At 45.8% G+C, this 15,969-nt stretch overlaps 1 protein-coding gene across 3 annotated transcripts in view; it reads right to left on the bottom strand.

Moving 5' to 3' along the window:
• The window catches only part of URI1 (URI1 prefoldin like chaperone), a 30,577-nt gene that overhangs the window by 11,953 nt on the left and 2,655 nt on the right, over positions 1-15,969 (bottom strand). For 2 of the 3 annotated variants that reach the window (XM_054710435.1, XM_054710436.1), the window contains exons 2-4: positions 8,299-8,333; positions 3,907-3,985; positions 2,761-2,896 (exon numbers count right to left, since the gene is read on the bottom strand). In XM_054710435.1, the coding sequence (XP_054566410.1) occupies positions 2,761-2,896; positions 3,907-3,985; positions 8,299-8,333 (250 nt within the window). The remainder of the gene's footprint in view (positions 1-2,760; positions 2,897-3,906; positions 3,986-8,298; positions 8,334-15,969) is intronic. The other variant, XM_054710437.1, reaches the window with a different exon arrangement.

The following is a 15,969-nucleotide window of genomic DNA, read 5'->3' as shown; positions in this document are numbered from 1 at the left end:
AAATACCCAAATTGGACTAAAGACTTGAATCTACAAATCCAAAAGGCTCAATTAACGCCAGTAGAATAAACCCAAGGAGACGCACATTCTCCAACTTATGCAAGGCAAAGCCAGGGGGACTGCTGGAAGCAGCAGGAGGCCTCCCCGCCAGGAAAGGGTCTCATGAAGATGTGCGCCATTTCTCAGGGCTGAGGGGTGAAGGTGTACGCAGGCACAGAAAGGATGGTGAGGGAGGTTTTATGTGCTCCTGTGTCCTGTATCCTGTTCTGTGTCCTGACTGTGGTGCTGGTTAAACAAATCTTTACACGTGTTCTGACTCACCGAACAGTATACCAAATGAAAAGTCAATGTCACGTTCATAATTTTAAAAATTAAAAGAACGTTAAAGAGCTGGTCATGTTGATGTTAAATGGCAAAATTGCAAGATGTGAGCACAGGGTAGGACACTCTCTCAGAAACCATCTTCCTCAGAACCCCTCCTCTGAATCCTTTTGTTGTTTCTGTGTTAAATTTATTTTGACTACTTTTTTAACATGCAATGACCTCCACCTTCCCCAAATGCCTGTCAACAGTGAAGAAGTATGTTTAACTTGTTATATTCTTCTGCCTTAAGAAAAATAAAGTATCTTTTCTTAGCAAATGTCAAGTACAACAATATGCCTAAACATTTTCTTCAGTATTATTAAGTATTACAAAACTGTATGAACAAAACAACTTTTTTATAATTAACTTCTCATAATAGGTTCTCAAACATAATTTATATGAATATATTCTGAAAATTATCTTAGATAAATATTGATCCCAAAAGTCATTATGTTTGGTCATTCTCAAAACCATATTTAAACATTGGAAAGTGATTTACCAAAAAATATTTCTGTATTCTAGAGCTCTATTCTATTAAAAATATTCTCCCATTAATATATTAAGTCATACCTGATTCTAAAGATTTCTTTGCTGAAATATCCATATAAAAATCAAAATGGAAAAACGTGAACAGACTCTGAACTGATTTCCTATGAGCAGAGCCACCGCATCAGGAAACTCCCCCATCAGGAAAGGCTTTGGGAGGGAAGCATGCCCTTCTCTCGCCTCGAACGCATGCACACGGCTGTTCTAATGCAGCAATGCCAAGGGAAGCATCATGGCCAGAAATTCCCACAGGCCCAACAGTAAGATTCTCATCAGCGTCACAAAAGATCAAAATGCATATCACTTATAAACGTATACACGGTGATCTGCAATTAGTCTCCAAATATAAAGCCCAGAATTTCAATGAGTAAATGAGTTCTCTAACTAGTACCCAACTCACGTATAAGTGAAGGCATTTCATCGTTGAAAAATTCAGCTGTTTCCTATCTATATGACCTCATTTATGTAGAAGGACCCTGACAAACATATTCTCAAATGCACATTTACCTAGAAGGTTAAAAGCAGGTAGGGGTGATATTATACTACTAATTTAAGTATACTGCTATAGAAATAAGAACATAGATTAGTAAACCTAATTTTAAAATGCAACTAAGCTAGGACTTAATTCAACCCACCCAACTCCAAAATTGTGTGTGTGTGTGTGTAAACAACACACTTACTATTTGGTGTCAACAAATAGTATCACAGATAACAAAACTAAAGAACAGCTCAATACAATGAGGCAGAGACCTCAAACCACTTAACAAAGACACGGGTGCACTTTAGGTACCCTCCACACCTGGCGTCTTCTGTAAAATAAAAGTATCACTCTTCCAAACCAAAAAACACATGTTTAAGAATTGTTTCTACTGTGAAAAGAGGGTATTTCTCTCAGTTCAGTAAGTAGAAAGTTAACTCCTTCTGTGTAAAGTATTAAAAGCAAACGTAAGTCAATGGGAGAGCCTACAACAAACCAATTACCTATACATTCTATATATATAAAAGGCTGATATGCCAAGTGTCCCTCCGACCAGTCGCTATGACGTGCCACCAGGTCAGCAGGCACTCAACACAGGAATTGCCGAGCTGCAGTGACTTGGCAGTGGCGGTTCTCAGGTGACGCACCCCGAAACCAGAGAGGAGGGAGCCCAATTCCTCGTGGGGCTGCGCTATTCCACCTTCGGCTGTGGGTTATGTTGCTGCTGGGGCCCTGTTGGCCACGAATCTGGTTTATTACACACTTGCGTTTGCGTTCCACACCCTGTACGACAGCAACTGTGCAGAGTGCCCTCTCGCACTCCAGGACCCCTCAGGGGATGTCAGAGAGCCAGTTTCGGCCCGATCCCAGCAGGCCAGGCAGAGGGACCCCACCTGCCAGAGGGACCCCGCTCACTCCGCAGAGCCCTTGAGCCACGGCGCCACCCCAGGTGCAGCTGACCGGGGAGGGACTGTGGGAGATTGGCTCCAGGACATGTCTGGCCCATCTCGCCCAATCCTGCCCTGCCAGCCACCTTCTAATTAATTTCCTTTCAATGTGCATGAATCCCTGCACCGGGTCACTAGTAAACTATAAAATGCCCCCAATTCTTATGTCTTCCCAACTTCTACCTACAAAACCACATATAGTGACATTTACATGATGCCGTTTCTAAAGACACGCTAATGGGGTGCTAGTCCACCCAGAAGTGCCATCGTCCCGCTCCCTCTCCCACAGGCTGGTTCTTCTCCGACTGCCTCTTTGGACAGCCCCACCCAGAGGTCACGGAAGATCCTTTCAGTAACACACAGCCCGTCTGCTTGGCACCCAGTGACCCCTCTAACAAAAGAGCATCGTTTATAATCGGTACATACGTCCTTTCCGGTGCTCGACTAAGCCCACGGCCTGCTTTGCAGAACACTTGGCAAACCAGTTGTCCCCAAGTAACACAGTGACTTCGTTAGTGTGGACAAGTTTTCCTGGCATGAAGGCGAAAGGGCCAAAGGGCACCTATTTAAAAAATAAAACAACAGCATTAAGAACACTGAAAAACACATTTTATGAAACACTAAGCACTAAAAGCTCTGCGTTGAGGTCTTTTTATCTGTACACTAAGAAAAATAAAATGTCAACGTCACAGAAATGTAACACTCCGTTGAAGTTCCACCAGAAAGCCTAGAGGGGTTTGTTTTAGGTTAATAAAGCAACGCCGGGGAAGATGGCACATTTACATACAGCTCTCAGAGAAACTAGCTTTGTCTCCAAGGGTTATACTTGGTTCATTCATAAATTTAAATGAAACAAACTTGTAATGATATAATACCTTTGATTAAAAAAAAACGAAATTATTTCCAATAAAATAACTATTTATTTTTGCAAAGCACGAATGAATAAATAGTTTTAACAAATCTACAAAATTTATAAAATGTTTAGGCCAGTAGAATGGACAACAACACAGTTACAAAGAGCCTGGGTTGGTGTAATTAAGAAGAGTCTTCATGAAGAACATTCATGCAATGAAGGAATCTAATCCAGGGCTCGTGAACAGATGACTATGTCAATATGAAGATCATTCAAACAGAAACTAGCGTACCTTTTTATATAAAATCAATGTTCTAGGGTTTAATTCTGTGAATTACAAAACATTACGGTCTATTCCTGCTCTGGCTAACAGGAAACGACTAAGCGCGATATTTCTGCCATAATTGTAGTTTTTCTGACACAGTAAACCTGCACACCAAATATGTCAAATGTTGTGCTAACATTTATGCCATGTATGTCACCATAATGTGATCATTTCATGTAAGTCTGGAAAAAAAGGGGAAGAAGAAAAGACCCACTATTACTACGATTGGTGTGTGAGTGTGAAGTGAAACAGACAAGCCCTATGGTTGCAGCCTCTAACGCAGGTCTGAGCTTGGTGATCTGTGAACTGACCCCGGAGGTAAAGGAACACTATTCCTTCCCATGGGCAGTGTCTCCACCAGAAACAAGGGTCCCGCAGAGGACACGCAACCCACCATGATGTTGTAGGACAGCTTATCAGGCAGGGTGCCGAGTCGCTCCTGCAGGGCGCTGTAGTCGTCATCGACCTGCTGCCTGTTGACAGAACATCAAATACTCAATCAACACACAAATCAACGCCTCCCGCAGGCTCTGTGCCATCGCACAAGCCCGTCAGAAACCTAGTCTTGGCCATCTGAAGGTGGAAATGTTTTTTCATTTACAAATCCTGTTTTCACAAAGTTTCGCTTCACAAAGTTTCGCGATGGCATGACTCCGCGACACACTTCCCAGGGAGGGAGCCGCCGGGGACTCTGGCTTCAGAAGAACACTACTCGCATTGAGAATCGGTGTCTCCTGAGGAGGAAGGCGGTCTGACCTGAGTAAAATCTGGAAACTAAAGAAGATGGTGATGTGTAGAGGGAAATAGAAACGCAAGAGGAAGGAGGAGGGTTAGGGAAGCTCCTGAGTGAAACCATCAATAAAATCTGACTAGGGGCTCATTCCTCAGAAAGCGTGGGGCTGAGAAGTGGGGAGCCATCACCCCTCATCTAGGCACGCTCATGTGACTAAGGTGGGAGAACCCATGGGGGCTGGAAGAAATTAGGCAGAGGTCAGCAACAGGCATTTCCACTGGCTCTGGCGTCTGCTTCATGTTCCATCAAAACAGAGCTGCCTCGCAGTTCACATGGAACAACGAAGACGTGACTTTGTAGGAGCAGAGATGGCCTGGGAGCCCCTCCACCTGGGAGCCCCTCAGTGCCTACGCCCACTGCAAGCACAGCCCTGCGCTGGGCCTGTTCTCATCCTTTCCCTGGAGATTAGGTTCCTAGGGGCCCCGCTAGGGTCTTGGCTGCAGACAAAACCAGGGCACTGAAATGTCTTAAAGCAGAAGGGTCTGTCAATGCTTTAAAATGACAAAACTCACCAATTCAGCAAGCAATTTAAAAAGAACATGTAGATGTTGTCAAACTGAAATTGGGATAAATTGCCACGAGACCATCGCCCTCCAGATAATAAAAATGACTGCTCTAGCCGAAACCGGTTTGGCTCAGTGGATAAGAGCGTCGGCCTGCGGACTGAAGGGTCCCGGGTTCGATTCCGGTCAAGGGCATGTACCTTGGTTGCGGGCACATCCCCAGTGGGGGGCGTGCAGGAGGCAGCTGATCAATGTTTCTCTCTCATCGATGTTTCTGACTCTCTATCCCTCTCCCTTCCTCTCTGTAAAAAATCAATAAAATATATATTTTTTTTTAAAATGACTGCTCTACCAGCACCGGGCTCGCTTTCAGTTTACTCCTCGGCTCCCCTGAAGCAACAGGGGCGCAGTCAATACCATTCCCTCAGCTGGTCTAGAGAAGGCGAAGGGCTCTCACATGTATGTTATTCACCCTAAAATATTCCTGTAGTGAATGTCACTCATCAACATTTTCCTCTCACAAAGAGGAAGGAGGAAGATGAGAAACCACAGGTGAGAGAAACCAGATCTCTCCCATTAGAGCTCCTTCTGGAACAGGCCGTGCTGACAGACAGAACAGCCAGATGTGCCGTGCAGGGGCTCTGGAGACTGGGCTGCGTGGGCAGTACATGGGACAGCGAGCGTCTATGAGCGCCAACTTGGTGCAATGCCTGCACACCCAGGCGCATTGTTAAATCTATTGTACGCCAGCAGTTATGTTTTAGAGAAGCAATTTTGCAAATGCTCACACACTAACATTAGCTTAGATGCAAACAATTCCTGGGAAGATTTGCAAGAAACTAGTGAGAAACAGTTGTTTACAAGAATTGGGGGTAAAGGAGAGGAGGGAAGCTACACACCATTCAGACCCTGAAGCCCAGAATATTCACTGTGCCCCTTGCACGGAAGAATCCTTGAAAGTGCACAAACCAGCATGGGCGTCAGTAGACATCACGTGCATTTTACGTCACCCTCTCTGCTCCTTCGCTACATCGGTGTCACCACCGAGAAGGGGCTCGGCTGCACGACTGTACCGCAGATGAGGCTGAAGCCGGTTAAGCAGCATGAGGAGCAGCAGTGTCTGAAGGCAGGTGGGGGCACCCTGAAGCGCGGCCCAGCCTCCGAGGCCTCCTGCCTCCTGCCTCCCTCCACACACTGATGCCTGCTCAGTGCCGACAGGGCGGGCCTCCAGGGAGGCCGCGCAGTCCGGCAGCAGCATCCGACCGGCCCCTGGATCCCTGCTGTGGCAGGAAGGGGATGACCACCCCCAAGAACGCCACAGTGCTCCCCAACAGCAACCCTGCTTTCCAGAGAAGACACTGGTTCCCGGCTTCTCAGATAACAAATTAGCGACTTCACTGGCCATTTAGATTCTAGCAATAACAGATCCTCGTTTAAAAAAACAGGATGCCCTAGCCCAGTGGTCGGCAAACTCATCAGTCAACAGAGCCAAATATCAACAGGACAACGACTGAAATTTCTTTTGAGAGCCAAATTTTTTCAACTTAAACTTCTTCTAATGCCACTTCTTCAAAATAGACTCACCCAGGCCGTGGTATTTTGTGGAAGAGACACACTCAAGGGGCCAAAGAGCCGCATGTGGCTCGTGAGCCGCAGTTTGCCAACCACGGCCCTAGCCGGTTTGGCTCAGTGGGAAGAGCGTCGGCCTTCGGACTGAAAGGTCCCAGGTTCGATTCCGGTCAAGGGCATGTACCTTGGTTGCGGGCACATCCCCAGTAGGAGGTGTGCAGGAGGCAGCTGATCGATGTTTCTAACTCTCTATCCCTCTCCCATCCTCTCTAAAAATCAATAAAATATCTTTAAAAAAAAAACAGAAGGAAAGTGTGTTTCCTGAGCCATATTAGAACTGATTCAGAGGAAAAGGCAGATTTAACTGGAAACAGGATAAGGGCTTTTCCTGCACAGATAAGGTGCCCTCTCGCTGGCAGATAGCGACGTGGGGGTGAACTGGTCAAGCCTCTCTGTTGGGCGCTCTGTAAAGCTGGAGACTGAGACTGAGTCCCGTGGACCTGCCCCAAACGAAATGCCATGTCCGTCCGTCCTTGCTCACCAGCCTCAGTGCCTGTAACCACGGTGCTACGTACAGCTAGCCGTGCACGGGCCTTCGTCCACTCAGACACCTCGTCCTGTAGGTGAGCTCGAGGTGCTGTGTGACAGGAGAGCGCCCTCGCCCTGAAGAAGTCTCCACCTCCACCAGCACCAGAGCAGGTGGTGAGTCACCCTCGGGTGCAAATCAGTACCTGTTCTCACTGAATCCAACCCTTCACTCATTTCCTGATTTCCTCATTAAAATCAACCGAGAGAGAAGCCAACACTAATAAGACTTCCTCTAGGAATCATCTGTAAAACGGTAAATGGTTCACTTTGACCAAATTAGCAGGGGGAGGGGGGGCAGGGATTAATTCTCTGGCCGGGGGCCTGCACTCCGAGCTTTAACCTAGACGGACGTGTGATGACAGCGAATGGCCCACCGCAGGAGCGCTGACAGGCCTGCCCCGGGGGTGCTGCACGACAGGCCTTTACTGGACATGCAGAAGCGCTGGGTTTCTTCACAGGTGATCCACGTGCCGTAGCCGGAATCGGGAGCGGTCGGAGCGCAGCGCGGGGAGGAGCAGAGCGCAGACTCCGCTCCCACCCTGCCTGCAGCCAAACAGCACCTGAAACACTAACTAGGAACCATTTCCTCGGAGGTCTTTCAGGCATGAAGAAAAAGCCTCTCAAAATAAACTTAAAATGTTCTGTGCTTGATGGTGTCTGAGCAAGGATTCAGTCCCAGTGCCGAGGGCAGTCGGCGCTCCTGCACTCACCCCGCAGGCAAGAAGCAGGCGGCCTGCGGTCTCCCAGTTACCTCCGTGCGCACGCAGCGCACACAGCGGATGCACAGCGCACATCTGTGAGTCAGCAGCTGGGCTGCACACTCCTAGCTGAGTGTCCTCAGAAGACAGAGGAGGGGCTGCGCACCAAGCGCCGTCTATGAACTCAGAATCGGCACTGAGCAGACAGGATAGCTCGCCCACTGCAGTTGCTCAGAGGCTCAAACTTCAGGAAACGTGCACATTTCCACCCTGATCAAACAGCTGATCCAATTATTATCCCGGTATACATATTAAAAATATTCCCAAGTAGAGCTATGATTAGTCTAGTTCAAAAATGTCTGTCTCCACTTCATAATAATGTTATTCTAACACTAAAGAACAAAAAGGAGAAAAGGAGGCCCTTAGAATAAACACAAATGGTGACACTTCAGGAAATCAGGGAACATGTAAGTCAGCAAACAGTGACAGACGATATAATTAGTGGCCAAGGCATTCAACATGGAGTACTAGCAGAATTCAATTACGGGCTCCCAAAAAACAGGGCACACTCTACTTAAATATGGAAGGGTGGCCGACAGTGTTTCAGAAAAGTGATAAAAGCATCCTTCACTCACCAGTGCTGGATCCTCTCTCGGCAGCCCGTGACCACCTGTCATGGAAACAGATAACTCCTCATGAAAAACAGGACATGGCACAGAGCTACAAAATCAGCGCGTCGCAACACGAGCGGGCTTTACAGATTCCACAGCACCTCCGGCCCCATCTTTATGTGTCACGCGCACCGAGACGTGAGCGCTGGTTCCTAAGCAGCACACTTTATCACAGCCCTCTAATGCGGGCTGATAACCGCAGAACAAATTGCAGCTTCCCGGCTCGGGCTCGGTGCAAAGCCCGCTTCCTAACAGTGAGATGACACATGATATAAGATAACGAGTATTTTGTACAATCTACAGACCTGCTTTCAATGTTACATATTTTGTAGGATACACAAATGTTACAAATAACAAAAAAGCTAATGTAACATCCACGTTTCATCAGTTAAAAAAAATGACAGTAGTGAAAATATTTTATTTTGTCAGTATATCTCCAAATGTTCTCACCTGTGATTTTTATTCTGACGCATTAAAAATGAGTTCGGTGATATTTTTCTACTACATTTTCAAAGGGAAATACTTGGGATAAAGAGATGCTCTGAACAGCCCATTTGTTCCCCCTGAGAATTATGATAAAAGTGTAAGCACCTCACAGCCAGTTGAGCCTATAATATGAAAACAGTCAAATTAATGACAAAAGTTGTTTGTTTCCCTCGGCGGCATTTCAGTAGATTCCCACAATGCTCAGAACACCGGGAAGAACACCAGCCAATAAAGGGGGAAGACACTTAAATGGCAACTGAAAAGCAACACTGTTTCCAAAGATTACTAATCACTTGCTTTTACATGGCCCATTAATAAACGTTTTAAAAATTTCAAATACTGTAGCACCATTTTAGAGACAAAGAAACTACGGAATAAAAGCCAAAAGGCTCAATACAAAGCCACATGAAAAAAAAAAATAGAATTATCTGGGGTTTTGTTTTGTTTTGTTTGAATCCTCACCCGAGGATATGTTTGGGTTTTTTATTATTGATTTTTTTTTTTTAAGAGAGGAAGGAAGGGTAAGAGAGAGAGAGAGAGAGAGAGAGAGAGAGAGAAACATCCATCAGTTGCCTCCTATATGCACCCCAACCAGGATAGCACCCGCAAGCTAAGTGTGTGCCCCGACGGGTATGAAGCCACAACCTTGGTGTATGGGACGACGCTCCTACCAACTGAGCCACTGGCCAGGGTGCTTTATCTGGTTTGAAACCCACTGCTCTGGTTCACCGTTCTGAATACCGATAACTGTCTGTCTGTATGCTTAATGCTTTACCCAGAAATCACAAGAAAGGGGGGGAGGGGCGTTGTCACTAAACCTCTCTAACATTTAATTCCTGAAATAACTGTCCTCCTTTGGGACATTTTAAATACTAGGGCAGTAATCCTGCACAAAATGCATGCTGTGATCAGATCCCAACCACGCCCCACATTCACTCAGCACAGGAGGGCCACTGTGGGACGAGGACCTCGGAGTAGCACTCACTGAGCCACACTGAACAGCGGCACTGACATCGCCGACACGCCCCTAGAGGGACCGGCCAAAGTGACTCCAGTCCACCCTACTGTCTCTGATCTGGCCGTCCTTGTAAAAGACACAAACAGAACTCCATGTAAACTGTAAAAGAAAACCATCTGCATGAAACCCTCTGATAAAGTTCCTACTGAACAACCCCATTAAAAGATGAGACCCTCTCTCCGGCCCGACGCCGGTCTCCACGCATGAAGGGAGCCAGAAGCAGAGGAGAAAGCCCTGCGAACCACCGCGCAGGGGCTTCATTAACCTCCACGCGGTAACCTGCCGCGGCTGCATATTAACTAGTTACATATTCATAATCACCTACATTATTTAAAGGGCCTTCGATGAAATGTTCTATGCAATATCCATTAGTGACGGTGTTAAAGGTCACAGAAGATAGTCTACTGGAGGCCTCCAGGAAGCCTTTTTAATTAGTAAATATGTAAATTTGGCACATACGCTTTTTATGCTTAAAAAACAAGTCCGCGGTAGGATGGCCTGTCTTCTTGCCATCCCCCCCTCTGCTCCCCACTAGGTTCCAGCTATCCTTCCCCAGCCCCCCTCCCCTGGTCCCTTCTCTTTCCTAAAAATAGTTTCCCAGGAACAGATTTCAAGAAGACAACAACAACAACAACAAATCTATTTCGTAATTTACAAGGGAAATGCTCACTGCCAAAAAGACGGTCTTACAGTCACGCGTCTGCAGGTTCCGGGGAGGGTTCAGAACAGAGGCTGCAGCTGGGCGCCATCCAAACACAGGCCAGATATTGTGAGAACCAACGCAATAGAGGGAAAGGAGGAGGAGGCACGCAGGGAGACAGCAGCTCCCACGGCACGTCCAGTTGTCTTTGCTCCAGGGCTCAGCGTCCATGGCTCCAACAGACACTTGAACCCAGGCAGCTGTGTTTACATTCTGAGATACCTGTAGTTGTCCTCCTTACAGCAAGTTGCTGTTTCTTTAATTTCTACAACTTCGCTGTGAAGGAAAATTTTAGAAAGAAGAAAATTTTATGATTCAAACGAGTCTACCTGGGTTAAAAAACAAACCAAATTTACATATTTACTAATTAAAAAGGCTTCCTGGAGGCCTCCAGTAGACTATCTTCTGTGACCTTTAACATTTTTCTGTTAAGTAATTCCAAATAATCTTATTCCCTCTGAAAATGAACTCAGGTTAATTCCTTTAACTATAAGAGAGTGAGCCTGGTCCTATAAACAACTCTTGGGGGAAAACAACAAGAAACATTTCATTACTTTGTGGTCCTTCACACAAGCTTTTTTGAAAAAGTAAGATGGCTATCGAGGAACGTGAGCCAATTCCAGTTCTTTAAGTTAAACCTGCCAAAGCATGGAACTGTTACTCCTAAAGAAAGAAAATCTTATTGAACCATTTTTAGAAAAAGAATTGGTCAGCAGGCTTCAACAATTAAAATAATTGACCCAGTAAATTCTGTAATATAACTGCACTCACAGCCAGGAATTGTAAGTAAAATACGTACGTGTGGTAGAGAGCACTAGGTCCACAGTAAAGGAGCCGGCTAGGACTGACCTACCGCTTTTTACCCCCCTCCCTCCCTCCCTCCCTCTCTCTCTCCTTAAGAGTCTTTGCCAACACCCCAGTCACATGGCACCCTGCCTAACTCAAAACTGCCCTCCCTACCCCAAGAGCAAGACTAACCGAGTTTCGCCAAGACGTCACCTCCTAAACCCAGCTGCAGGCAGTTCAGTAGGTGTCCTTGCACCTCTCCTTAAGAGCGGGCACCTGTGCTCGGCAGTGAAGTAACGCACCCAACATACAACTGCCAAGGACTGCTAAGAGGGAAACGGGTTTTAAAACGGGTTTTAAAGCCGGGTCTACCAAATCCCAAAGCCCACACTCACTGTGGGACAGCTTCCACAAGAAAGCAGCTGTCTGCATACCTATCTCTCTCTCTCTCTCTCTCTCTCTCTCTCTCTCTCTCTCTCTCTCTCAGACTCATCTGCTGCTCCTGCCCTCCCTGCATAAGCCCACAGTAATGGCAGTAAAAGCAAGAAAGCTAAAATCCACCAATAAACATCCTTCCTTCTTCCAATGCTTCACTCAGCTCATGGCCCTTTCAGGTCAAGCAACTGAGTATGAACAAATTTCCCAAGCCCAGGGTGTGCGCGCGTGCGTGTGGTGTGTGTGGCGTGTGCGTGCATGCGTGTGGTGTGTGGTGTACGTGCATGCGTGGTGTGTGTGTGTGTGCGCGCGCGCGTGCGTGTGTGTGTGTGTGTGTGTGTGTGCGCGCGCGCATGCGTGTGTGTGTGTGTGTGTGTGTGTGTGTGTGTGCACACGCGTGCGCTGGAGGAGAGGGCAGTGGGCTAGCCTGTAATCACTATCACATCGCATGGTATTTTTAAGGCACTAATCGAGTTACATGTCCAGGATGACAATGACACACAGCCCAGCCAACTACCTGGTTTTCCTTTACGCCAGGGTCCAGCTGACACACAGGCACATCCTGCTACAAGGGTTAAGGAGTATTTGATCCGTTTTAGTCAATAAAGCATACGGGATGCAGGAATAAGAATTCCTCTGCTCACTTTAGGAAGACAGACAGGCAGGCAGGCCTGGTTCCACGTGGGTAAGGTCTCCACTCATTTCCCCTGTGCTATTGGCTGGTACCAGTCCACAGGGGCATCAGCTGTGCGTCCCCTTGTGAATACGAGCCACATTGCAAGTGGCCTGGAGTAGAAGGCCGGAGGAAGGGGCAATGTGCCTCAGTCGCTGGAACCGCTTCCCTTCCCTCCTGTCTCCCTGTATTGCAACTTCGGGTTCCGCCTGCAATGGCTGCGGGTGAAACAGCCGGAGGACGGCACCAAGCACAGTCCTAAGGGCTTGCTCCTGCTAGCCTGCCATCGGGCCACATCCTACAACGCTGGGTTTTAGAGCCACTGAGTCAGAAAGGAAAAAGGACCTGGTGGCTAAGCTGAGACTGGGCATGTACCGCTACCTGACAGCTCCATTTGTGAAGGACGTTCTGTCGGTTAATTAAGTGGGCGTACAAATGTCATCACCACGGCACCTAAGAAGTGCGCTTCAACAAGTCAGTAAAACATTGCCAGCCTTTTAGGGAGACTTCTTTGTAAAGAAGGGAGGAATTGACTTCTTTGTAAAGAAGAGAGGAACTGACCACAGGTTCCTAACAGAAAAAAAAAAATTCAATAAGCAGCACGAAACTGCAATAAACTGGGGCTTCTGTATAAAGCTTTCAAACAACTTTACTTTCTAAATATCCTAAAAGGCAAAAATGCCAAAGCTGCTACCAAAAGTTAACTCCGATTATATAGAGCCACTTGCTAAAGCACTTGGGAGGTTCTTATTCAAAAAACATAGCCAGGATGGAATCAAAGCAATCCCCTTCACCTCACCTGGACATTCAGCCAGCTTTCCCCCGCAGGCTCCCGCACAGTTCCCACATTCACCCCGGTCCCTTTACACAGGCTGGACTATGTCTAACATGCCTGTGACTCCCTAGAAAAGAAACATTCACTGCAGACTAAACACAAACCGGAGGAGGCACCGAGACTCAGCACCGTTACCCTGATAAACCAAAGAAAAGAGACAAGTTCTGAGCAGCCGGGCAGGAGCAGGGAGGACATACACTGCCGAACTGGAGCTGATGTCAACAAAAATAACGAAAAATGAAAAGAGAGTGACACCTTAAAGTGTGAGCAAGTAACCGAACATCCATGCTGAGTACACAGAACAGAGCCAGAGGGTGCCCTCGCTCCGGTGTAACCACTGAAACTTACACCGGGCGCAGGTCAGCCACATCTCAATAACCCTGGGGAGAAGAGAAATACTACAGGGACTGTTCGGAGCAATATAAATGCAGGCGGAACTAAAGAGCGACTGAACAGGTATTCTTAAAAAAGGTAATGATAAATCAATGTGGGTCCCCTAAAATAATAAAATGTCATAGTGCTTAAAACACACAGAATTCAAACGCACAGAGTGATAATGCAGGCACTGGGATGGGTAAAAGAGTGCACGTTGCGATCTCTGGGAAAAAACCCCCTCGTGAGAAAAAAGAATAGCAAGTATAGTATACATATATAGATTTAGTGCTAACAAATACATATATGAAGTATAGTACTAATGTACCACAGTAAAAAAGAATGTATCATGAACAAGTTATCAGAGTGGAGAAAACACATCAGCAAAGTGTGTTTGGTTAAATCAAAGGAAGTTCTTAAAAAGGCAGAGAAAAAAGAACATCCACGGAGGTGAAACAGAGCCACAGTGAGGTATCACGTTGCAGCCACGGGGACAGCGATAAGAGTAATAACCACGTAAGTGCAACATGGCGGAGCCACTGTGGAAAACAGATTGGTGGTTCCTACAAAATCAGACACAGAGCACATGTGACCCAGCAATTCCACTTCTGGGTACATTCCCAAAAGAAGTCCAGGCAGGGACTGCGAGATCTGCAGGTCAAGTTCACAGCAGCATTATTCCTAACAGTCAAAAAACGGAAGCCACCCTGTCCACCGATGGATGAATGAATAACCACATGTGGTATCTCCATACAATGGAATATTATTCAGCCTACAAAAGGGAACCATGATATATGTAGTCTGTGATATGAATAAACGTTGAGGATGTTATGCTAAGTGAAATAAGCCAGTCACAAAAGGACAAATGCTGTATGACGCCACTTATGTAAGACGGCTAGACAGTCAGACTCACAGAAACAGAGACAAAGTAAAATGGCAGCTGCCGAAGGGAGGGGGAGAGGGAATTGATTCATGGGTAGTTTCAGTTTCCCAAGATAAAAAAAAAAGTTCTGGAAATGGATAGTGGTAAAATCAATAAATGCATGTCCTTGGGTGAGGATTTTTTTTAATGTTGTTTAAAAACCTATTTTTTAAAAAAAAGGATAGCTATATTTTGGGTCTCCTGTTCTGAGCAGACCCTTTCAAATAGTCTAGCCCAAGCATGTCAAACTCACGGCCCACAATGAGTATTTTTGCAGTCTGCAAGAAACGTTTTAATAAAAATTTTGTAACTTTTTTTAATATCCTGTTATATATCATTAGTAACGAACTACAAAGTTTGCTAATGACTGATTACTATAATTGTGTTGCATTCATTTCCCTTATGCGCCTTACGCACAAGCATACCATTTCTCTCCACTAATACTAGCATCGAATATTTTAGCAGCCATGTCGTTAGTCTTGGACTGATTTGTTTGGTGTGCTCAAGAGGAAATATTTTGCTTTAGGAGAACAAGAAAATTAGGTTTAACTTTACAAAAAATATCAGCTATTGGTCTTTTCGCTAGAGTAACCAAGGAAGGTGTGGCATTTTTGAGCTGGTACTTCAAGGACAGCTAAGATTTCAAAGTCCCGAGTCTGGCTGAAGTGGGGGTTGAATGAAGAACTCATACAGAGGGAATGAAATGAACAATGGCCCACACACTAACTAAAAACCCAGATTGTGCTAGCAGATTGAAATCCAAAGATGATTAAGACCTATCCTCAAAGAGGACAATTGAGACCATTCCCATTTTAATGTGTCAGGAGTTTATATAATAGGAAAGCAGTGAAAGCTTGTATGATAAGTTTACTCATTTGTGCCCCAAACATTTCTTGGGGAATCCAACATGTGCCAGGTACCTGGCCAGCAAACAGGTAAAAGGTTAAAAAATGGCAGCCCTAGCTGGTATGGCTCAGTGGATAGAGCTTCGGCCTGCAGACTGAAGGGTCTCGGGTTCGATTCCCATCAACATGCCCAGGTTTCAGCCTCCATCCCCAGTGGGGGGCATGTAGGAGGCAGCCGATCAATGATTCTCTCCCATCACTAATGTTCTATCTCTCTCCCTTTCTTCTGAAGTCAATAAAAATATATTTTTAAAATTAAAATTGAAAAAGAAAAATAGGTTTATTTGCATTATACTTATTAATTTTGTAGTTATTCAGTGTGTGGTAAGTTAATATTCAAGAAAAAATGTTCATTTTTATTTAAATGTTCTATTATTTTATGTTAACGATGACTCATTTATTCCAGCCCTTTGTATTCAGCATGCCTCCATCGAAATAAACCTACATTCCTACGAAAATTGAAGCTTTTGTGTTATTGTGGCCCACACACACTTAAAGCTTGT

This window comes from Eptesicus fuscus, chromosome 21, assembly GCF_027574615.1.
Source record: "Eptesicus fuscus isolate TK198812 chromosome 21, DD_ASM_mEF_20220401, whole genome shotgun sequence".
In the NCBI taxonomy this organism is placed as follows: domain Eukaryota; kingdom Metazoa; phylum Chordata; class Mammalia; order Chiroptera; family Vespertilionidae; genus Eptesicus; species Eptesicus fuscus.
Note: the sequence above shows the minus strand (reverse complement) of the source record. Positions and strands in the feature narration are given on the sequence as shown.